The 14,132-nt window shown below is 39.4% G+C and overlaps 1 protein-coding gene across 4 annotated transcripts in view; it reads left to right on the top strand.

Annotated features, from left to right (window-relative positions):
- camkmt (calmodulin-lysine N-methyltransferase) overlaps window positions 1-14,132 on the top strand; it is a 303,206-nt gene that overhangs the window by 244,530 nt on the left and 44,544 nt on the right. For all 4 annotated transcript variants that reach the window (XM_078557186.1, XM_078557185.1, XM_078557187.1 and 1 more), the window contains exon 7: window positions 4,216-4,282. In XM_078557186.1, the coding sequence (XP_078413312.1) occupies window positions 4,216-4,282 (67 nt within the window). The remainder of the gene's footprint in view (window positions 1-4,215; window positions 4,283-14,132) is intronic.

Raw genomic sequence — 14,132 nt, 5'->3', positions numbered from 1 at the left:
CTCTGTCCATTATAATTTCCTCAGCTTTTTCCACCTTGTTAATGCACTGTAGGGCTAATCGTTATGCATTTTGTCAGTTTAAGCAATGAGACGGATTAAATATGTAGTGTACGAGTGGTCAAAATAAAAAAGAATGTACTGTTTACAAGGAGCCTCTTTTATATATGCACTCTAATTCCACTATATATATGCAATTCAACTCCATAAACGTGGAGAGGGATTTTGCTGTATCTATAATTAACTTTTTTTAGTTTATTAAAACGTCGCCTCCAAGGACGCTCCTGTTTGTTAATTCAGTAGGTTGCCTCACACCTTCTCAATGTAAAGCACTGCTTGATCCTTAGTAACACCTCTGAAGAAATACTGGCAAGTGCCCAAGAGCGTTTATAAGGAAATAATAAGACATTTTTGAACAGCTTTCTGTGGAAATACACATGGGTTTACAGCACTATCTGCTCGTGCTAAAGAAATGGTTTATGGACTGAGAAGGTGATATTTGGTTTTGAATCTGATAACAGGCTATTAACATTAAGTAAGATTTTTGCTACAAGCCAGGAGTCTCCGAGATTTGATTCTGGTTTGTGTGAGTTGGTTAATCTCTGTCAGAGTGATAGTAGGAGCACTGCAATTGGCCTGAGGAGAGGGGAAAAACAGCTAGGGAGGGTATATGAATGGAGAGGATTGACCTTTGGAGTGAAACATTCCTCTCTTCTGCAATAGCAAAAAGACTTAATGATACACACTGTCTAGCCCTGCACATGGAAAACGGCCCCTTGGATAAAGTTATATGAGGGCGGTAGGCAGCCATGGAACCATAACCCAACAAGAATCATTATTATCCAGAAAAGACGTGAGCAAATTGACTATTCCTCTTCCTTTAAAGCTAAAATAAGCCAGTTCGACCCCACTACTTCCTAACCAAAATGAAGGTTGTTGCCACTTACAAGTGCTTATCCGACACTAAGAGCTAGATGAATTGAAATTTGATCAGGCTGAATGTTAGCAAAACTGAAGCCACTCATTGCAGATCTCGCAAATACCTTCAATTCACTTACCTCAATTTCATAAACTTCCTTGACTTCTACCTCAGGCTAAACACAGAGGTACAGAACTTTGGTATGCTGCCTGCCCTAAATTTAGCTTCCCCCCCCACTACAACTAATAGAATCATAGAATGATTGCAGTACAAAAGAGGCCATGCTGCTCTCTACAAGGGCAATTTAGCAAGTCCCATTCCCTAACACTTTCCCCATAGCCCTGCAAATTATTTCCTATCAAGTACTTATCCAATTGCCTTTTGAAAGTCACAATTGAATCTGCCTTCATTGCCCATTCAAGTAACCCGTTTGATCGTAACTGCTTGCTACATAAAGCTTTTCCTCCTATCGCCATTGATTCTTTTGTCGATCACCTTAAATCTGTGTCCAGTAGTTCTCCAGCCTTTCACCATTGGAAACAGTTTCTCTCTATCTACTCTGTGTAGGCCCTTCATGATTTTGAATACTTCTATTAAATCCTCTGTCAACCTTCTCTGGTGAAAGGAGAATAACCCCAGGCTCTCCATTCTGTCCACGTAACTGAGGTTCCTCATCCCTAGAACCATTCTCGTAAATCTTTTTGCACTTTTTGTATAGCCTTCACATCCTTCCTATAGTGGGGTGTCCAGAATTGGACACAATACTCCAGTTGAGACTGAACCAGTGTATTACAAAGGTTCATCATAACTTCCTTGCTTTTATACTCTCTGCTTCTGTTTATAAAGTCCAGTATATGCGCTATTAAACACTTTCTCAACCAGCCCGGCCACCTTCAATGATTTGTACATATAACCCAGGTCTCTCTGTTCCTGTATTTCCTTTAGCATTGCATCCTTTATTTTGCGTCTCCTCCTTCCTACTAAAATATGTCACTTCGCACTTCTCTGCATTAAATTTCATCATTCATATATTGACCCATTCCACCAGCCTGTGCCCTCTTGAAGTCTATCACTTATCTTTCTCATAGTTCACTACACTTCCAAGTTTTGAATCATCTGCAAATTTTGAAATTGTTCCCCATACACCCAAGTCCAAGTGATTAATATACATCAAGAAAAGCAGTGGCCTTCGTACCAACCTCTGGGGAACACCACTGTATACCTTCTGCCAAGCTGAAAAAGAACAATTCACAACCAATCTTTGTTTCCTACCACTTTGCCAATTTTGTATTCATGTTGACGCTATTCCTTTTGTTCCATGGGTTTTAACTTTGCTGGCAAGCTTACTATGTGGCACCTGTGTAGCATTTCCATCCTCTGTCCCTACTTCTTTCTCTCTCTTGCTGGAAACATTATCTAAGATTTAATTTTTATAATTCTGTCCTTGTCAGTCTCCACCCTCCAGAAACTACAACTAATGCAGAATGTTGTGGCCCACAGACCACAAACTCCTATCCCAATTCTCACATGTGCTATAGTGAATTTACGTTAAGATCCTCATTCCTGCCTCAGATCCAATCATGGTCTTGACTCATCCTATCTCTACAATCTATTCTAACGCTCCACTTAGCTTTCACTCACTGACACTGGTCTACCCTTTGTTCATCAACTTACCATCAGTAGCAGGTCTTTCAGCTACAGTTTATTCATGATTTAGAAACTTTTCCCTATACCTCTGCCTTGCATCTTTCAACTTGCCTTCAAAACATCCTTAAGATATTATCTCTGTGTTATCTCCCCATCATTCTTTTTCCCTTCCTTCTTTTGCTTAATACCTACTGTTTGTTCACCACTTTGATACTTCTCCCTGAATGAGATTTGTTAAGAAAATTGTCAAAACTCTTTAATTGCACCTTGTTTCTAACATTTCAAAAGTAGTTGATCATATTCTAATAACTGTAATGTACTGTTTGGAGCTTCATTTCAATTAGAAGCTATACAATAATGATCTGTTGCTAGCCTGTGTAAAGATGGGCACTGTACCAGATACAGTACCAGAGGAGAGGGAACTATTTACAATGTCAGCTGGCATAGAGGACAGGAAAAGAAGTTGGGTAATTGGCTGTTAATTGGGAATGGGACAAAGGAGCCTGAGGTGCCAGGTTGTGGGGTGGTGGGGTGGGGGGGGTGGTGGGAGAGGGGGAGTAGATTTGGGTTGGGTAAGGAAAAGATGGAATGCGAGGGAGGCAGCTGAATGAATTTGCTGATCTTGCTGATAAAGAAGCCCACATGCTCCTTATCCTTGTTGGAGATGATAGTGGACGGGTTGGGAGAGGGGCTTTTAGGAAAAAGTATCTTTTTTCTCAGTGGATGATTCTAGAACAATGAGTGGTTCTGACAAGGGTGAGTAAGGCCCAGTAACACTTGATGTGGTCTAGCCAGATCTGGCGATGGATGGCTGAACCAGTTGTGAGCCATACAACCTGAACCCCTTGTCCTTGAGGGAAAGATGGGGACTATAACAGGTGAATGACCAGAACTGGAGAGAGTAAAGATTTTTATTGTGGATATGGGCATCAAATGTGGAAGAGGAGAACTGATTGAGCTAAAGGTACTGTGGGAAAGTGGGAAGGTGGAGATGTAAGTGACTTGGAGGGAGAGCTTTATCCATGGGCAGAGCAGAATGATGTGGAGCCGGAAGGCGGTTGGGGATGTGGGTGAAGAGAGATTCAAAGAAGTGATCAAATATTACATTTTCTACGATTGAAACCATGGGAGCAGATAGGCACAACACAAAAGAGGCAGCCATAAATATGGTTAGGAGAGTTTGCACAGAGGGAGAATTTTAGGATTACAAAAGCCAGTGAGTTCAGAGGAAAGCAGACAAGATGAGATGGAAACTGACTCCTCATCCTGTTGATTTCATTCAGTGCAGAGGGAAAATATGAGATAAGATATCATGGTAAGAAGCTTCCTGGTGGTTGCTAAACAATGGGAATTTCAAAGGAGAGGTGTGAAGGATGGAATAAGGTGAGGCACTGAGAAAAGGAGAAGGTACCAGAGGAGTAAAGGGGAGAGACCAAGATGTGATTTGGTAATGAGGGCCACATCGCCATCACAGCAATTTGTGTGGGAAAGGTGGTGGAAGGTATAGCTAGGCAGAGAGGCTTCAGTTAGGGGTCAAGGTGTGGCCACCCATGAGCCAAGTAATATAAACTCCAAAAGTTTCTACTTTGAATAGAATTATATGTCTCATAACTATAACTTTGTTTTCATCCTTGATTAAACAAACCTTACAGATGTTAGTGACATCATTGAAAGAAACAAGAAGCATGGACTATTCAGGGCTTCTTCTGTTTCAAGTCGGTAAGAAGTTCCTTATTTCTGTTCCTTTATTGGAAAAAAATGATCGTAATTTGTATGTATTTTTAACCTGCAAATTCTATAAAACAGCACATACCACCACTGGTGGACCGTTTGAGATTTATGCAGGAAACGTCTTTCAACAATATTGAAACTACAATAACATTTAAAGTAGAATTCTATAAATATATGTAAACAATAACGGGGAAAATCACTGCATCAAATAGACCATCTCTGGGAAAACGGGATTAAGGGATGGAAAAATGGTAGTGAAGAAAAGAAGTTGAAATCAACCGAAATGGATCAAATTGGTAACAAATGTACTTTTGTGTTTTCCTAACTAGTACAAGTTTTTTATATTACTTAAGGGGAAATGGAAAGTGTTATCAATGGGACTCATCTTTTTTTATATATAACAGAGTAAAGTGGGCTTTATGATGTTTCATTGTATTCTTTTAGAATCACAATAAATTGTAATACAATAAATACAATGAAAATCATTGTTTATATGGTTAAAGGGAAGACAGTAAGAGCGTGTTGTTTTATGCAACTTATTTAATTCCATTAAGAGAGCAATTCTATTTGTTTTGTCAAAATCTAAATGATTTGGGTTGGAAATAAAATAAATGCCTGTTCACTTTTAAAAATTTCTCTTTTATCATAACTGGTTCCCTATACTCATCTCACCTTCAGTTTTAAAGGCAGGTAAACACTGCCCAAAAACACCTATAGTTTCAATCCTGTTCCATGATCTAATCCATTGGAGGCATATTTGCTTTAGGGTAAATTGGTACTGAGCAGTACAGATGTGTGTTGAAACAAATTTCAACCACGTTGAGGTGGTGGGGAGGAATTTTTTGTTTAGAGCCAAGAATAAAGCTCAATGAGGATATGCTCCGCACTGTATGAACTGATAAGTGCGTGCAAACCAGTAATGCCACAGGCTTGACCCCTGGTCTATGCAGAGTTGGCCAATCTCAGGCCGCTCAGTGATAGGGTTGTAGCAAAAACAAAAAATGCTCAAAAAACTCAGCAGGTCTGACAGCATCTGTGGAGAGAAAAACAGAGTTAACGTTCTGAGTCTGTATGACTCTTCTTCAGAGTGGTAGGGTGGTGGCAATTGGATTCAGCATCCCTAGTTAAGGGGCAAGAATTAGGCAAGTGCTGTTGTGCAGTGGAAAGTGCCAATGATGTAGGGTAAAGATAGAACCTGGTCAATTGTAATGCTGCCATTAGTGAATTGTTTGCAGACAGTCATTAGTTAAGGCACACATAGGAAGAATGACTAATTGGGAATAGCTCAGAACTACACTCCACTTCAATCAAAAGAAGACTAGAGGAAATTGAAGGGGATAAAAGCATGAAATTCTGCCAAGAAATGGAACAGTAACTGCTGTAAAACAATGATTCTAATTCGAGGTAACCCAAAGCCTCGGGTAAAGGAACATTGCTACAGGAAGTGCATCAAAGTAATGATTAAACATTTCCTTTTGTGTATACACAAGAAAAAATAGCTGATTACAATGTTTTAATCAGTTAAACAGGTTTTAATATCTGTGATAGCTTTAAGACAATAGAGTTAATAATCAGGGAGATAAATGCTTGACAGAGATAAAGAGTAATATCTTTAATCTCCTTTTAGAGGCTTTATACCTGTAATATAAAGGATTTAATATTCAAACCCCATTTTAATGTTTTAATTTTTATTCATTTCAGCTCTTTGTTAGTGAAAATTAAGCAGTGAAAATATCATTTTAAGGAACTTTACTGCCTCATTAATTTAATCAGAGATTCCTTTTCAAAAAAACAATCCAGTCCACACAGTTTTCCCCGATGAAATGATCTGTCTGGTCTAGTATCAGTCAGATTAGTATCACTTAAAGCTGTGCCGATTAAAATAGATAGAGTGTAGGATTTCTGGATAATCTACTGTGGATTATTCCTCAATAGACCTGCAATAACAGCGTCACAATCATTGATCTGCTTGCGGGAATGGCAAACGGAATAACAACGCGCTAAATATTGATGTCTGTACCAAGCAGCACCACTGGCTCAAAAAAAAACTAACCATGATTGAATAAAACTTCCTGCCACATACTAAGTCTTTAGATGAATTGACGCTTCGGGGTGATTTCAAGGCCACTCTCTCGGTCTCAGTTTTGGAGGTGAGATGTTAGCTGTAATATATAGGGGTGATTTTATGAGGCCCGCAAGAACAGGAAATGTGGTGTGCCACGTGATTGTAGTAGAAAGGATGTAAAATTTTGATTTCCTGACTGTTGGCTGAGATGCAGATGTCAACAGCGTGTTTGTGGCATGTCGAGCCTCACGTCCTGTGACAGGTTCATACTTGCAATACATTTGCATGTCATGAATGCTCATTAGTATAAAAGTTTTTGTAATTACGTCCTACTTTCAAGATAAAGTCAGCGGCACAAGAGACGTTCGTTTAAAGATGGTGTACACCAGTGAGCTTGTGCAGCTGTGTCCGAGATCAATGATTTTCCCTCTTAAACACTGTGGCACAAGGGATGTGTGAGAATGGGACAGGCGATTGGCAGCTTTCATGGAGCTCAGGACCAGAAAGGGCGAGTCAGGGGTGAGGAGGGGTGGAGTGAGGCTTGAAAGATTGAGGTTCGGGTGCATAGAGGAGTAGAAGAGGGATCCAAGGGAGGATAGAGGGTGGGGTCGGGGACCTGGAGGAGTGAAGTGGGAGCAACCTGGAGTCGTGGGTGTGGTGGGGGTTGTGAGGACAATCAGTCAAGGTAAGAAGATTAGGGGCCTAGAGGGCAGAATCAGTATGGTCCAACTCAGGGTGTTAGCTGGCAAAGTCCTAACTAGGCTTTGAGTTCACCTACAACATTTCACTTATCCCCGTTGAGAGTGATCTCAGACAATGTCCTTTAGAATGCATAGAAAGGAGGGCCAGCTGAGCCTGCAAATTCAGCCATGTCCCACAGAGTGGCGTGTACAATACTGACATGAACATTCAATAAAGAGTGAACAAAAATACACAACATTGTTTCTTCCACAATAAAAGAAATGTCCCTAACTCCCCTGTAATCTTCAATGCATGCCAACCATGAGGCATGCCAGTACATTTAGGTCTCTGACTAAGCTAGCCTCAACAGATAACAATGATGCATACATGAACAAAGTGAAACCAATGTAATGTGACATATTTACAAGTGAAATTTAAATTTGAAAAAACACCCGTGCCACCTTTGTGCTCTCAATAAGCCTTATGTTAATTGCAATGGAATCAGGTTGGAAAGTTTTGGCTGTGATACAGAGCCTCCCTTTTTGACCAGGAAGCTGTTTCAAAGCCCACCTGTAGCTGTGGACTTGTCAGCTGATGGCGGGTTTCACTATTGAAAAGCTTCCCCCACCACAGAATCGCACATGTCTCCCGTGCATGCTGCTGGCACTTTAGATTTTGCATGTAATTGCTTGGGAAACAGTAAAAGGGAAGAATGTAGAAGTGGTGCACACTCCCAGTTCTACTGTTGGGAAGGCACACCACTGATAAAATTCCACCCTGTGCATTTTTGATTTTGTTTTTTTTTCTAATGCCACCTGAAAGTTCTACAGAATTGATTAATTGGTTTCAATATTTAAATCAGTATTTAATCAGATTGTTGTTGAGCTACTCAAGTATAGCTGCAACATTTGTTCTGTACATCCTAAATCAGTTCTTTAGGTTCATTGTAGACCTTGTAGACATTGTCAAAACAGAACGCTGAAATAGTTCGAAAATATTTAGTTGGCCAGATGTCACAAGCTTTTTTAAAGATAGAATAACTTAAGCGAGACTGGAGGTAAGAGGAAACCTTTCTTACAGACTACTGGATTTCCAGAAAAACAGCTGAGATTAAGACAATCAACTAGTTTAAAAGGAGCTGGGTAAGCTTTCAGTTGGGAATGGAAATTAGGGCTGTAGGCAGAGGTACTTAATAAAATGCTTCTGACACATTGGTTCTCTGCCACCAGATTAGTTTGTGGGGAATATTTTCAGTACAGGACAGAAGGCTAAGGATGAATGGCCCTGTATTCTGAAATTTGTTTGATACTTTGAGAACACAGATTTTAATGTAAAACATTTTCTTGGGATATTAAATGGATGGATTAGAGACCTCAGTTGGACAGTTTGGACATGATTTGTGCAGCAAGTGGGCTTGGTGGCTGGTTCATTTTCATTCTAAGTTTTATGTATTTCTCTGCGCAGAACACTGAAATGCTTTTTAAGTGGGATTCTTACTACTCTAATAGTTTAATGTGTCTGAGTAAGCTATTTAATTACCTATATCATTAAAATTATAGTGTTTTCTCTGCCCCCCCACCAGCAAACAGAATATACTGCTTCATTATATTTTAATGACTTGAAAATGTATGTTAGTTTAATCTTAGACTGCCTATGAACGAAAATTGTGGGAATTGGTTTTACATCACAGCAACTCTAAGAAGCTCCTGTGTAAATCCAGAGTCAGATCCCTACCTGAAAAACAAAGCATAGTGAAATTTACTCGCCAAAATGCTTTGATTCTTTCCTTCCAGATTTTTGATCTGACCCAGATATTGGATTTACATAGTAACTTTTTAGTGTTGCTACGAAGTGATACCTCTTCACATTAATACTACAGCTGTAGTCTAAAGGCACATTACTGAGAGCACTGTTGCCCTCAAAAATGCAACATTTTGCAGATGAGCGAGGTTAGTGATAAATAACCAGTCATTATTAACACCCAGTACACAGAATTATGTCTTGTGGAAGCACTATTTCTCAACAATTTTCTTTTCTCGGTATGAGGTAGAAATGTATTATTCACCAGTGCAAAATATTTAAATATTCTAACATGCTCATGTAACCTTAAACATCAGAAATCAATGTCAGGGAAAAAGCTGTTTAAAAAAATAAAAGAACGAATCAGCATGTTGCAGAGTAATTATATGTTTACTTTTCCAATTTATCCAAATGCACATAATCAACAATTTCATTTTAGATCATTTCACTCAGAAATCATTTGCAAGAATTTTTTTCCTTATTTTGTTTCATAGTAATTTGTGCATCCTACCACAATATCACTGTTTAACCAACAGAACTTGAGACAATGAGATAAACATAATTTAACAAAAATTATTTTTTTTACTTAATTTTTAGAAAATGTCAATAGCATAGAGAATGTTTCTAGAACAGGACAGAGTTTCTCGAATGGGGTTCAAGGAAATCTCAGTGATGGGAATAACAGCACAGTTATTTCACATTGCTGAGGGTACTTGCTACTGCTATAGTAAGTTGTTGTCTTTACATTGTAAAGGGTTTATACTGTTTTAAATATAAACAATGTGTATCTGGCTTTGGGTGGTTTTTTGTTCATGTTTTAATTACAGCAAAGTGAGAACAATGTTCTAACAATCAACCTACTAGGGATGGCATTCAACTTGAGTGGTTTAGTTTAAAGCTGTTCAAATTGCCTCTCCTAATTGCTTGGTAAGTAAAGGCACTGCCCAGTATAGGATTGAGGATGTAGACTAGGAAGATCCCAGGTCTGTGCTCTGCTGACTGATCTGGGCTGATGCTATATTACTGGTTTCTGAATGAAGCTGTTTCTTAAATAAATTGCCAAAATGGTCATTTTGTCACATGAACCAAAATTAATTATTTAGTTATGGGATGCATCACACCAACTCCTGTTCTAGAACTTACGGGTACTGACAGGGTAGTGGCCAAGAGTGAGAATCCTAGCAAGTTTATTTTCTTCTTAGTTGATAGCTGCAGCGGGCAATTGTAGTTCCCTTACAGCTGCTTTGGTTGAAAGTGGCTAACTTAGTATAGATCACAAACCTGAGACCATCTTCATTTGTATGTCACAGTTTCACACTCGATAGTGCACCGACCAACATCTTATATACCTTAAAACACTAAATAGAACCTTAAAGGTAACAATCTCAGGATTACTCCTAGTGCCATGTGCTAGTGAAAGTGGAAATAGGGAGATAGGGAGGATCAGTGCATGGCTTGTGGTGCAGGAGAGAAGGATTCTTGGGGCATTGCTGTCACTGTTTAAAAATAAGAGGCCGTTCATTTAAAACAGAGATGACGTGAATTTTTTTCACTCAGAGGGTTGAGAGTCTTTGGAACTCTCTTGCTGAAAAGCTGGTGGAAGCAGAGTCTTTGAATATTTTTAAGGCAGAGGTGGATAGATTCTTGGTAAGCAAGGGGGCGATAGGTTATTGGGGGTAGGTGGGATGCAGATTTCAGGTTACTATCAGATCAGCCATGATCTTATTAATTGGTGGAGCAGGTTCGAGGGGCTGAATGGCCTACTCCTGTTCCTCGTTCGTATGTTTGTTCTGGAGCAGGAGGCAGCAATTGAAAAGGGAGAGGCTGTACCTCAGGAAAACTGGAACCAATGTCCTCACAGGGAGGTTCATTAGTGTGGCAAGATTTAAACTAAATTTTTAGGCAGGAGGTTGGGGATGGGCACCAGCATATAGAAATAGAAAAGAGGAATAAGGTGCATAAAGAAAAGTGTGTTGGATAGTCCCATAGAAATAAATAGTATCATATTCGATAGGAGCAGACTAAGAAAAACTGCAAGGAATGCAAGGACAGATTTAGAATGTATGTATGTAAATGCACAAAATGCGATGAATAACCATGAGCTACAAGCACAATATGATGCAGCAGCAATAATGGAAACGTGGTTTAAAAATTCTGAGGACTGGACAGGGATACAAAATGTTCGGAAAAGATGGGGAAGGAAATAAGGGAAGTAGGGTGGCAGTGTTGATTATGGAAGACACTGTAGTGTTGAAAAGAGAGGATGACCTTGAGGTCTCATGGCAGAATCCTTTTGGTTAGAGTTGAGAAGCAGAAAGGGCATGATCACGCTACTTGGGGATATTCTATAGGCCTCCAAATAGTGAGAGAGACAGAGGAGCAAATCTGCACAGAAATCACAGAGATGTGCAAGAACTATAGTGTGGTGATATTAGGCAATTAACCAAATTGGATTGAGATAATTAAAGTGTAAAGGGTAAGGAGATGACAGAATTTCTGAAATGTGTTCAAGAGAATTTCCTTGACCTGTATATTCTCAGTCCAACTAGGGAGGAGGCATTGCTGGAGTTGGTGTTAGAAAATGAGGTGGGCCAAGTGCCAGTAGGGGAATACTTGGGTAAGGATGATCATTATATTGTAAGGTTTAGACTAGTAATGAAGATGAGCAAGGAGCAATCTGAAGTAGAACTTCTAAATTGGAAGAGAAGAAATCAAGCCAGGGTAAAATGGAATTGAAGGCTGACAAGGAAAATGGTAACTGAGCAATGGAAGATCTTTGAGGAGAAGATGTTTCAAGTACAGGCTAGGTACACCAGTACTCCTTGGATGACAAGGGAAATAGAGAACATGATGAAACAAAAAAAAGAGGGTGTGTTATGACATATGTGTTTATTAAGAAATATAAAATGGTTTCAGTTTCATTTAGATTGTTTGTGCGTCTTGGTGCCTGGGAGTCTGGATAGACTCCTGTCTAAAGGTCATGTATTTTGGGTTTTTTGTATCTATACATTTTTAATGAGGTTTTACAAGTCCTGAAGTTAAAGAGATGGGTTAAAAATGGGTTAAAAGTCGTGATTTTGGGGAAAACGCACAAAGTAGAAAAACTTTGCTGTTGCCTAGTGACAGTGGTCTAGGGATAGACATAGGGAAAAGACAGAGGAGAGAGTTCAGTGTGTACCAGAGAGAGAGGACAGGAATTTTAAGTTCCCCGATATGAAAGACTACAAGACTATTGAGGACAGTAGTTGACTGAATAGTCAGTTATAGAACTCAGTAAAGTGATAAATTTAGCGGAGATGCTACAGGAAGACTGAGTTTAGGGGTGAGTTTAGAGTGCAGTTTTTGGGTGTCTTGGGGAGAGATACAAGTTGGGTGGGAAGCATCCAGTGAATGCTCAGGAATTCACCGGAAGAAAACCGTTTGCAACTGTGCCTGTCCCAAGCGAGAAACCTTTGTATTAAGCTAGTGGTAACTCTTCACCTAATTTATATGTCTGTAAAGATATTGCTGGGGTAAAGGAATAGTGTGAATTTGGATCGTCGTCTTGTGTTTGTATTGAGATCTTTCCAATCTTTTTGTCTGATGTAAGATAGTTCATTTTTCTTGTTTAATAAATATTTTATTTTTTGTGTTAAAAGTTCATCAGACTGCTGTGAACTTGTTCAGTAACTTACCTCCATGGTTTTCTAAAAAAAAAGTTATGATCTATCAACCAGGTTGCACTCAGGAATCTGACTTGCTCAGTATTAACATCAGCTGGGATGGTAACAGGTTTATGATGCTTGTTAGTTGAATTCTTAAAGCCAGAGCCAGACCATATATAATAAATTGAGAAGGGAAGTGAAGAGGGAAATAAGACTGGCAAAGAGAGAATATGAGAATATAATGGGAGTTAACCTAAAAAGGAACCCAAAAATCTTCTCCCAGCATGGAAATATTAAGTGTGTAGTAAGAGGTAGCGTAGGACCCATTAGGAACAAAGAAATTGATAAATGCTTAGTAGCACAGGGCAAGGCTAGAATTCTTAATGAGTCTTTTATATCGGCCTTTACTAAGGAAGAGGACGCTGATAAAATATTGGTAGAAGTGGAGATGATAAAGGTATTGGATGTTATGAAAATTGATAGGCAGGATGTCCTGAAAAGGCTGGCTGTGCTTAGAGTGGATAAGTTGCCTGGTCCAGATGGCCGGCATCCCAGATTGTTAAAGGAAGTGGGAGTGGAGCTTATGGATGGGCTTGCCATAATCTTCCAATCTTCCCTACATTGAGGGGACATGCCAGAGGATTGGAGAATGGCAAATGTGACACCCTTATTTAAGGGAGGATGTAAGGACACTCCTAGTAACTACAGACTGGTCAGTTTATCATCAGTGGTGGGTAAGATTTTAGAAACAACAAACGGGGGAAACAATCAACAGGCAAATGGAGGGGCTTGATCTAATTAAGGAGAGCCAGCATGGATTTATAAAATGCATATTGTGCTTGATTAATCTCATTAAGTTTTTTTATGAAATAAAAAGGTTGATAAAACAATGATGTTGTTTGTGTGGCATTTAATAAAGTGTTTGACAAAGTACCACATAAAAGGCTGGTTAACAAATATGAGGCTTGGGGAATAGGAGGGTCAGTGTCAGCTTGGATAAAAAATTGGCTTCAGGACAGAAAACAGTGAATTGTGATAGATGCTTGCTTTTCAGACTGGAGGATGTTAGGCAATGATGTTCCCCAAGGTTCAGTGCTAAGACCACTGCCTTTTTTTATATATATGTGTGACTTGGATATTGGATACACAGTAAAATTTAATAATTTACCCGTGATACAAACTTGGACTTGTGGCAAACAGTGAGAATAATATCAATCACTTGCAACAGGACATAGATAGGTGAGCAGAATGGGCAGACCAGTGGCAGATGGAATTTAATGCCAAGAGAAGTGAGCAGATTCATTTTGGCAGAAGGGATAGGCAATAAAGACTTAATGGCACAGTTCTTAAGAGTGTGCAGGGACAGAGGGGCCATGATGCCCATATTCATAGATTATTGAAGGTGGCAGGACATATTGAAAGAGTAATTAACAAAGCAATATGTTATCTTGAGCTTCATTAATAGTGTATTGAGTACAAAAGCAGGGAGGTTATGCTGAACCTTTATAAAGCTCTGATTAGGCCACAGCTGGAGTATTGTGTTCAGTTCTGGCTACCGCACTTTAGTAAGGATATGAGGGCGTAGAGGAGATTTGTAAGAATGGTTCCAGGATGAGGAATTTTGGCTACATGATTGGGTTGGAGAAAT

Source organism: Cetorhinus maximus, chromosome 14 (assembly GCF_964194155.1).
Source record: "Cetorhinus maximus chromosome 14, sCetMax3.hap1.1, whole genome shotgun sequence".
Lineage (NCBI taxonomy): Eukaryota > Metazoa > Chordata > Chondrichthyes > Lamniformes > Cetorhinidae > Cetorhinus > Cetorhinus maximus.
Note: the sequence above shows the minus strand (reverse complement) of the source record. Positions and strands in the feature narration are given on the sequence as shown.